The sequence below is a fragment of the Ictalurus punctatus genome, chromosome 4 (assembly GCF_001660625.3).
Source record: "Ictalurus punctatus breed USDA103 chromosome 4, Coco_2.0, whole genome shotgun sequence".
NCBI classification, from domain to species: Eukaryota; Metazoa; Chordata; class Actinopteri; order Siluriformes; family Ictaluridae; genus Ictalurus; species Ictalurus punctatus.
The window spans coordinates 32,752,462-32,763,498 of NC_071284.1; the positions used below are offsets into that span (position 1 = coordinate 32,752,462).

General features: G+C 38.2%; 1 protein-coding gene across 1 annotated transcript; it reads right to left on the reverse strand.

The window, feature by feature from the left end:
• LOC124628120 (extracellular calcium-sensing receptor-like) lies at positions 1-8,159 on the reverse strand. Its single transcript, XM_047155266.2, has 6 exons — positions 7,912-8,159; positions 5,825-6,101; positions 3,555-4,385; positions 2,680-2,889; positions 1,983-2,106; positions 1-1,129 (listed from the first exon to the last, which is right to left on the reverse strand). The coding sequence occupies exons 1-6, from the start codon at positions 8,157-8,159 to the stop codon at positions 225-227; spliced, it is 2,595 nt and encodes an 864-aa protein (XP_047011222.1). The 3' UTR covers positions 1-224.
• Between the last annotated feature and the right edge of the window lie 2,878 nt (positions 8,160-11,037).

Below are 11,037 nucleotides of genomic sequence, written 5' to 3' on the forward strand. Positions count from 1 at the left end.
AGAACTTTATGCAGAGGAAAACAAATGATTTATTAAATATTAACAACCAGAATTTTGCCATTTCCATCAATCCTCTGTGGAGGTATCTAAAAGTAACATTCATAGTATTTGGTAACTAGATTTTGGGCAAAGAAGACAGACGGAGATATGATTTTATTTGATTTTTTCATTATTGATGAGAAAACAGGAACTGTCACACTGCAGATGCTGTTGAAATCTGTTCTCTATTGTGTTTTCGCCATGAGGAATTTCTTGGTGTTGTTTTCTGGCTTAAGTAAAATAATGTAACATTTTGGGGCAAATATACATATCAGGAGACCAAAACTAGAAGCCAGGATGGCAAATATCTCTACAGCGACACTGTACTTCCCAGGAGAGCTGACATATGCTGGAACAAACGTGATCCACACAGCACAGAAGATCAACATGCTGAAAGTGATAAATTTGGCCTCATTAAAATTGTCTGGAAGCTTCCGGGCAAAGAAGGCCAGAAGGAAGCAGATGGCAGCTAACAGTCCAATGTAGCCTAAAACCAGAGAAAATCCTGTCACTGACCCCACCATGCACTCTAAGATGATCTTTGACCCTTGAATGCTTAAGTTGCGATGAGGAAAGGGGGGGCTGAGGGACAACCATACAGCACAGATAATCACCTGAATACAGGTAAAGAACAGAACACTTCCTCTTTGCTGGCCTGGTCCAAACCACTTCATAAGTGCTGCAGATCCAGGTCTAGCTGAACGAAATGCAACCAGAACCACAATGGTTTTGACAAGGATGCATGAGATGCAGAGAACAAAACTGATCCCGAACGCTGCTTGCTGTAGCCTGCATGACCATAATGAGGGCTGACCCACAAACACCAGTGAGCACAGGAAGCAGAGTTTGAGTGACAGCAAGAGCAGGAAGCTGAGCTCAGAGTTGTTGGCCTTGACGATAGGAGTCTGCCTGTAGTACACAAAAACCACACCCACAGCTGCTGTCATCATGGCACCACACAAAGCGACAGTTGTCAGAGTGATGCCCATTGTCTCGTTGAATGCAAGGTACTCAACCTCACGTGGTATACATGCAGTCCTTAGACTGTTGGACCAGAATTCTGTGGGGCAACGATAACATTCTAGTGAGCCTGTAAAAGAGATTTTTTAAAAAAACAAAAAAACATTCAGTTTGGTCTCTAGCTTAAGCCTAACCCTTCAAAATATTAAGGTCTTCAGAATACTAAGGGTACTATGTGATTTCCAGGAGCAGGTTTGGGTATGACAGTTGGGTTTGTGTGATGCTCCCAGATCAAAGCAGAGTTACTATTGCTACCCCAACAATGATGATTTTCCTAGAACAGCACATCCCAAAGTGTTATATTCCTCTTATACAACACCTATTGACAACATTTTTATTTATTTATTAAAGTGCATAATATTTTTATCCATAAGAGTTATGAGTAATGTTGGGAACATCTGAGAACCAATTCCCATTATCCTAATATCCGATCAACAAAACTATTGCCACAGCTTTACCTCAGACTGTTACAAATCAATGAGACTAGAGGCTCCTTTAATCAATCTGAAATCTCCTTATAGATATATTCACCATATCAATGATTATACATTTATTTTTAATAACTTTATGTGTAGCATCTACCATATGTTATTTTGTAAGCTGTTACTATAGAAGTGAAAACATATTATAATGAGCAAACTAATATAAACCTATGATTTGGTCTGCTGCCAGAACTACTGTCTGAACTACTGTTATAGAAAATTAATTAACATCTTCTGACCAATCAGAATTGTGAATTCAACAGTTACTATTTTAAATGCCATTATTCTATAGAACGTTAGGGAACAGGATTAGTAATAAATTATTGCCTGATTTTTTACATAAATGGCATGTTTAACTTGCTGTCCCCTTTAGTTTCAGATGGTGTAAACAGTATTTGTTTTTGGATGCTTAATTGAAGTGTTAATTGAAGGGACTTTGACCTGTGACATTGCTGAATTCTCCTTCAGCGCAAGTCAGACAGTCGAAGCAGCAAACTGGCAGGCCCTTCTTTATAACTTTGCGTGTGCCTTGGGGGCATTCATCAGTGCACACAGACACAGGCACCTAAAATGATCAGAGACAAAAGGGCATTTAGAACTCAAGTCAAAATTGTCTTCATTTTAGATTTTATGATGCAATTTAACCCTCAGTGGTCTGTGCATATTTTTGCCTGTTTAACAGTCAATAACAATTTTCTAGTTTGTCGGCATACACACACACACACACACACACACACACACACACTCACATATATATATATATATATATATATATATATATATATATATATATATATATGCATTTTCACCACCTCTACGTGTCTATAAAGTATATAGATATTGAGTGTATGTGTGAAGGTGTGAATAAAAACACCACAGAGACGTTAACCAGAGCTCAGGATGAAACCCCAGAACCTCAAGTTGTTAAGGAGCAGCACTATCTGCTTTGCCACTGTGGCAGAGCTAAAACTAAACTAATATCGACTAATATCGATCTATATTCTACTAAAGTATGTGCTAAAAATATTTCTTCCAATATTTAAGGTCATAGGCTCAATATTACCAATTAGCTCTTGGCTCTTGGCTAAACTCATATGGATATATTACCGATATTTATGCATTAATCTTACATAGTTACCTTGTTTGAGTTTCCTGGCCAGCTGATGGCAGATTCATTAAGGATGAGGTTAGAACCCTCCAGTCGGCCAATGAGGACATACTGCAAGGTTCCTCCAGGACCTCTCTGCCAATTCACTATGTCATAGACAGCTGGAGTCTCCCCATCTTGAAAATAAAACTTCTCTCCCAGCTGTGTTGTGAAGTTCACCAGCTTAAGCTGCTCTAAGAGCTAGAAGAACAGGTTTATGTTTATGATTATGTATTAACGATTTTTTTTTATGTTAGCTTTATTTAATTATTAAATAATATTGATATTTTTGACATTGAGAGTAATATTATAAAATGATAAGAGTTATAATATTAATCATTAATAATGTCTTATTAACTTTAAGAGAGAGAGAAAAGACAGGCTGGAGAGGGGGGATATATGTATAAGTTGCTATAATGTACGGTAAGTGATAACAGAAACTAACTTGTGGACGTTAAACAATAATAATGTAAATAAATAAATAAATGGTTTTTAAGAAGTGATGTTCTTTCAATAATAGATTGAAAATTGTAATCTTAGGAAAATTGCTGTTGTATGAGAAGAATTAAATATTTTGGAGAATATTGTTACAGGAAAAAAATCCCCTTTGGGGTCACACGATCCAGTGGTGGATTATTTTACATACAGTAATTATTACAAACAGCCAGTTATAACCCAGATGTGTTTTATTCCTTAAATACTCAGTTCAATGTTTAAATTAAACGAGAAGTTCAAGTATCACTGAATACATTTACCATTATTATAAATGAAGCATTTTACTTAAAATAGTAATATAAATTCTGAATGCTGCAGATTTATTTATTTATTTATTTTTTAAATGTGATTTTTTTAAAAAACAGCATTACCTGTTGTGTAGTGATGATGTCTGGAGATAAGCAGCCTGGGGTCACCGTGGGGTCAGAACTGTTAGGTGCAGTGCAGGACAGCAGAGAGTGGAGTGCATATGCAGCTGCATAAACAGCCAGATACACATTATAAGTGGCTCTTAAGTTGGAGACATCTGTAACACTATTCTGAACCCCCTTTAGACTCTCCTTCCCACTGCACGGTGGTAAGCCACTCTGAGATGCTGCCATGTTCTGCACTGGGCTGCAGCCAAACGTCCTCTCCCATAACTCTCTCAGTATTGTGTCTCGAGGATACCGGGAGGGATGGAGCTCTTGTAGGTGTTTCTCAAATCCAGGAATGGGTGCACTCCTAACAGCCACTCCCAGTGTGCCTTGAGCAATGGTGTAGAGCTCAGGGTTGCTCAAGAGAAGGCTACTGGTACTCCAAACCTCACTGGCAAGGAACTGTCGGTCTGTCACGTTTCTGCGAACTAGCTCAGTGAGGAACACTTCCACATCCATATCCCACACAAATACGATAATCACACGAGCAGATGAGCTTTGCACCAACTTTATTGCACGGTCGACATCTTTTGCCAATCTCTCACGGAAGATAGTACTGACAAAAGCTAGGCAGATGCCGGTACCTTTTGTTTCCTCCTTAAACGATTGCAATGCCTGGAGCCCATAGTCATTTTCCTCCACCACAGCACCAACCCAGGTCCAACCGAACCGTTTGGCCATCTGGGCCATCGTGCGAGCCTGATACATGTCACTGGAGATGGTGCGAAAGAAATTGGGATATTCTCTTCTGTTACTGAGACACACACATGTAGCCAGGTAGCTGATCTGAGGGATAAACAGAAGATATTCCCAACATACTTGAACATGATGATAAACACTATATGGCCAAAAGTATGCAGACACCTGATCATCACACTCACATGTGCTTGTTGAACATCCCACTCCAGATTTCATCCCCTTTTGCTGCTGTTATAACTTTCACTCTTCTGGGAAGGCTTTCCACTAGATTTTGGAATGTGGCTGTGGGGATCTGTCCATTCAGCCACAAGAGAGTTAGTGAGGTCAGGCACTGATGTCAGGCAAGTAGATCTGCCATGTACTTGGCATTCCAATTCACCCAAAAGGTGTTCAATGGTGTTGAGGTCAGAGCTCTGTGCAGGCAACTCAAGTTCTTCCACACCAACCTTCAATTATCACATCTTCATGGACCTCACTTTGTCCACAGGAGCTTTGTCATGCTGAAACATTACATTAGTTCCAGAGAAGGGGAATCTTAAAGACATTATACACAAATCTATGCTTCAAACTTTGCAGCAGCAGTTTGGGGAAGAACCACATATCGGTGGGATGGTCAGGTGTCCACATACTTTTGGCCATATAGTGCACCTAGGTCACTGACACTGACACACAAAGTAAAATAGTTCCAATACATCATATTCTCTGATATACTGTATATTTATTCTTAACATTGCACATCTGTACATCTTCTGTGCTGTATACCCGATATTCATATGATAAAATATTTTGAAAATCAGAGAATTCACTGAAATCCGAGTTTTCATTTCATTCAGACAATTTCTCTACATGCTTTTTTTTTTGTGCTCTCAAAAATTTGGAGCCACATGATTATTATTTTACTGCCCTTTGGTGTGAGTAAATTAAAATTAAAATAAATAAATGAATAAATAAATAAATAAATAAATAGACAATATGAATTGTTCTGGAGGTCATCAGTGATGTGGCAATTAATCTAAACATTTAATCATCTGATCACTGTCTAATCATCTGCATTCCTTACAGTACCATACCCTACCCTTCATTCATATTCAGCTTCCTATAGCAAACTTTTTTCACCTCTTTAACTGTTAAACTTCGCAAACTTCCAAGTAAGATTTACTTCCTGAACGTGAACAATGTTATTCTAGCTATTTACTGGAGGCATAGCACTTTTATTACTGCTAAAAATTTCCAGCAACAGAATACACTGGGATTATTTAAAGGCTGCATTGTTCAGTTTTTGAGGTTTGGATTGAACCCAATCAATTCAAGTGGCCAGTCAAATACCTCTAAGGTCTAAATAATACATTTGATACCTGGTAGTGATGGCTTGTTATTTCCACCTCTGTAACAAAATGATAAAATTGTGGATGCCTGGTAATGCTTCCTGAGCCCCACTTTCAGACACGTGATATTAGAATGCTTATATATTGCTCTATACAGTGGCACATTGCATATTTAATCTCTATACTCAAAATGACACTCACCATTGGTACACGCAGTGTGCTTAGAACTCTGGACAGAATCATACACTGTGTGGAAGCAGAGTCTCCAATGATAAGTTTGGCAGGTCGGGTGGTCTCACAAGTGCCATTTCCTCCACTGATCATGGACATGACCGCTCTCAGGCTATGAGGATAGCGCGAGCAGCTGTCCATGACACGGTAGCCCAGTCGAACCCCCGGGAGCAAAAAAGGATTTCTGTTAATCTCCTCCACAGCAAAGACAAGAGCCTGAGCCCACTGCACAGGACTCTCCTGAAATCTGAGTAGACAAGCAAAGAGAGTTAATAGCTGGATTATATAAACCCCTGCAGCGTTTGATACACATAGCAAAAGCATGTCGATCAATAAAATAAAAGTGGGTACATACACAAACACAGAAACCTACAAGAAAAAAAGGAGAGAGAGATAGGGTAAATATTTGCAAACCGGGATAAAGAGGGATAAAGGATAGAGTAAAGTGGAACACTTAAAATTTAACTTCTGTATATTAAAGTGTACTTCACTGATCTAAATTCATCCTTAGTAAAGCATTAAACTGATCAAGTAATTTATAAAGGTTTTTTAGGGTCATGCACTTTTTAAAAATTATATGCCATTTTAAAAATAATTAGTTAGATTAATCAGTACAGAGTATTAATGGATATAGTCTTATTATCATCATAATCATCATACCACACAACAACACAATTAAATCAGTTGTGTTTCAATAGGATGACCTATGCTCTACAGAAGAGTATTTCTCTCTCTCTCTCTCTCTCTCTCTCTCTCTCTCTCTCTCTCTCTCTCTCTCTCTCTCTCTCTCTCTCTCTTTCTCTCTCTCTCTGTGTGTGTATATATATATATACATACACAGAGAGAGAGAGAGAGAGAGAGAAATACTCTTCTGTAGAGCATAGGTCATCCTATTGAAACACAACTGATTTAATTGTCTTGTTGTATGATATGAAGATTATGATGTTTAAGTAATGACCAGCCTAAATAATAGTATTTTATCTCTCTCTCTCTTTCTCTCTCTCTCTCTGTGTATATATATATATATATATATATATATATATATATATATATATATATATATATATATATATATATATATACACACACACAGAGAGAGAGAGAGAGAGAGAGAGAGAGAGAGAGAGAGAGAGAGAGAGAGAGATAATACTATTATTTAGGCTGGTCATTACTTAAACATATAGAAGCAAGAAGACAAGATTTTCTCATGCTAGTGTTTTAAAAAATAAAACAGTATTGTAATGTACTGTAGTTTGTTGTTTATACAGTTTCAAATGTCTGTGTGTTGGTTTTTTATGATGATAATAGGTAATATATTATCCGTATATGTATTACGATGTTACTGAACCAAACCAGTAACAACCAAAATAACAACCAACTACAGCAAAAAAAAAAGCTCGAGAGGGCTCGCTCTGCCGCTGTCTGAATGGACATGAAAGAAAATAAATGAACTGTCTAAAACTGCATATAAAACAAGCAAAGCAGGTTAAATTCCACAGACCCCCTCAGTACAGATTTCATAAACATTATTTGTCTTCAACAATATATTGCCTATTTATTAGAGCCAATGAGCTTTCTGTTCCTAAATGTTCCATCAACACAACATTATTTATATATATACTGTTTTTGATTCATTGAGGTTTAGATATAAATAAGATTAAATGTTTCAGACAAACAGGCTATATGAAGTTTTACCAGATTTAACATGACCAGATTTAACATGACTGGCTAGTGAGGCAGATGGGATGAATCAGGGGGGGAGGGGGAACTGGCACGTTTTAGCCCTGAAATTTTAACAGAATGGCTGGCACATAACTAGCATATAACACTGACTTGTCTAATGCAGGTTTGCGACTAAAATGTAAAAAAAATTATAATGATACTAAAACATTTCATAATAATTGTGCACTGAGAAATGGTCCCGGTTTGACTGTGAAGAGAAAGCATAAACAGGCAAAAATTATATTCGTCAAAAATATCATTTTTAGTTAAGCCATTATAAGTTTAGTTAAATATTTGATTACTTTGGAGACACCGAGAGACAGCAACTCACTCACTCATAACAGGGCTGCAGGTACGGTTCTTTGGTGAAGCTCATGTCCAGGGCTGGTGGCTGCATGTAGAAATTGATGAGTGCTCCAAGGACCACATCTCCATCCTGAGAGAGGCCCACAGTGTCAATATGCTGTGCATGGTCCAAGTACACACATTTCTCCTCCTGAGGTGTCCCCACCACAACCTCACACACTACCCATAACAGTAATGCCAGTTGGGACAGGCTCGATGAAAGGACCGTAGCAGTCATAGGATCAAGTGAAGCGTCAATGTTCTGCCTTCCTCTGGCTGCACACAGTTTCTGGAGCTATTTCTAATACCATGAAGTCCTAAGAGATAAAAAAAAAAAAAAGAAAGAAAGAAAGAAAACAAACAAAAACAAAAAACATGTTACTAAAGTGTTCTGAGGTGTTCCAAATCACACCTCCTTCTCCCGGGTCCAAGAAATAGAGATAATTGCTCAACAATTAGGAATTAGGCACACAGCTGAGTCAGTGAGTGATATAGTGAGTGAGATTTAATGAGTTATTATACAAGTTGGTTTTGGATAGTAATGTTAACTATTAAGAAGCTATTGATTTTTTTTTTTTTTTAATAAAAATACATTTAAAATCAGTAACACGTAAACATGTCAGGGTGTAAAATGAAGGATATTCTAGTGAAGGTGAACATTATCCAACATCTGAGGCAGCACTTTTAACCATTCAGAAGCTTTTGAAGTTTGCTCTGAATAAAAGTAAATAATAAATAAAATAAAATTCAGTAAGAGTTAATCTTGCCAAACTAAAATGTGTAGTATATTCCTGAGAAGGTGCGTAATATTATTGTTATTAATTTGAATGTGATATTTATTATTATTGTACAAATTGTTTTGGAACAATACCCTTTTTGTAAATAATTTTTTAAAAATTCGTGTTGTTTTATGCTAATATTTTATTGTGTAAAATGATCTTGCTGCTATATAAAATAAAACAAAGGTGATAGAAAGGTGTTATATATAAAATAAACATTATTATTATTATTATTATTATTATTATTATTATTATTATTATTATTATTATTATTGAAAGACCTGGAAAAGACCCTCTGCTGCCTGCCCTCATCTACTCCTTCTTCTTGATGTGAGCACCTACTCTGGGCCGAGTACTCTCACAATACTCTGTGACATTTGAGATGTCACTTTTGAGTGTCAGTTCTGGTTCCCACCTCCTTTGTTCCCTGAGCAGGAGGCAGACATCAGCGCAGCAGAACAACTAGTATGGCAGTGTAGGCGAATCTGGAAAAAAGCCCAGGATTCTCTACTGGCACTTGAGAACGCCATGCCAATTGCCAGTGCTAACTGGGCCCCACTTTCTGCCCAGGCCAATGCACCTGGCTATCCTCTAAGGATCTGTCATTGTACCTAGAGTCAAAAAAACTAGTCCCTTGGTACATGGGCCTTTTTAAGGTGCTATGTAAGTAAACCCCATAGCCGATCTTTCTGTACTTTGCAGGTTAACCCAGCTTTTCATATCTCCTGTCTCAATCAGTTTTTTTGCCGTAAATTCTTGCAAGGCAGCCACACCACTGCCAAACCCTCATATCATTGGTGGTACTCCAGCTTACACCGTCTGATGCCTCCTGGACTCCTGCCAGGTCTTTGGTAGAATATAATGTATATTGGCTTTCTCTGCACTGGGGTCCATCTTTTTCACTGGGTTCAGTTCTTGCCTTGGGTCCCTGGACATGAGGGTTCAAACCCTGCATGAGGTAATATCCGTGTTACAAAATTATCTCTAACTGCCAATTAGCTTGGGGTGTTAACCAGATGTCAGGTTCCCGGTAGTTTATCTACAGGCAGGCTTCTGGGAACTTTGGCTTAGGTACAGGCAGAGCGTGTGGAAATTCATTTATGAATTTAGGTTACCTTAGAGTTCCACCAGCATTTGTTCAGGAGCAACTGATAAGTTCACTCCTGGATATCCTGTATCAAGTGATGAATAATATGTCCCATGAAATGGCATCAATGAAACATGATAAATGTTCAGTGTTCAGTCCAATGATCAGTGTTTTCCTCTCTGAGGGGCAGGATAAAGCCATGACAAGGAGTCTACTTTTGTGTTCTTGGAATCAGGATTATAAGATATGGTGACCTGGAACCTGGAGAAGAATAGGCCCATCTGGCCTGTCTTGAATTCAAGCTTTTTGCTATTTTCAATTATTCAAGATTCTTATGATCCACATGTACTGTAAATAAAGAAGAGATGTTTATCCCACCCCAGCCAGTTGCACCACTTCTTTCACTGTTAAATCCTGAGGTTGTCAGAGATGGCCCCCACTGCTGTCTCTGATGTGTCCACCTCTACAATTAAAGGTCATGATGGATCAGGGTGTTTTAAGATTTTAAGTTGTGGTGAATGCTTCTTTGAGTTGAGAAAAGGCTTGTTTAGTTGAATTCTTCCATGCAAACTTGTATGACCCCTTCTTGAGAATGAAGGTCAGAGGTTCTGCTATAGAGATATATAGCAGAACCCCCGCCCCCTCAACACCATCCTATCCCAATCTTGAGCAGGTCTACCAAACTGAAGATGAAACATCCATCATGAGAAAATGAGCTACCCTTCCAAATAACAACAAAGCTATCCAGCGTGCTTTGTGGCAAATTGGCGCCGGAGATCGCGTTCAGTGATCGCAACATTTAGCCAGTGGCTGAATGATATGAGTATGTACGTCAAGCCGTGGTGCCTGTGAGTAATCATACAACTTCGTGTCTGGTGTTTGTTCAACCCAATGGTAAGTGCACCTTTCCCTTTTTCACATTGGGGCTTGGTAGATTTAGCTTGACACTCTGATCTTTGTGTTAAGGTAAGAGTGGGGAGTCTCATCAAGACAAACCCCTAGCTGAAGATGCTACATGTGATGCCGCTGCTGTTTTGTTTTATTGGATTGTTTTGCTTTATTGTGTTTTTGTTTCAACAATTGGTTTGCTTTTATGTACTGTTCTGCTTCATGTATTTTGTTTTTCTTTAGTTTTGGATGTATGTCTGGTTTGTTTTGTAACCACATATAGTAAGAGAGTGAGTAGTCTGAGAGTGGTAAAATTAGTGTTTCCTAGCCTCAAACCTGTTTCAGGTTTGTTATTCCACCTA

Bases quoted from the DNA above. Each gene is read 5' to 3' on its own strand.
- LOC124628120 (XM_047155266.2), bottom strand. From the start codon at position 8,159: ATGACTGCTACGGTCCTTTCATCGAGCCTGTCCCAACTGGCATTACTG. The intron at 2,890-3,554 runs GTAATGCTGTTT...CTGTTCTTCTAG, and splicing joins ACATCATCACTACACAACAG to CTCTTAGAGCAGCTTAAGCT. The intron at 1,130-1,982 runs GTCAAAGTCCCT...TCTCTTTTACAG, and splicing joins AGAATTCAGCAATGTCACAG to GCTCACTAGAATGTTATCGT.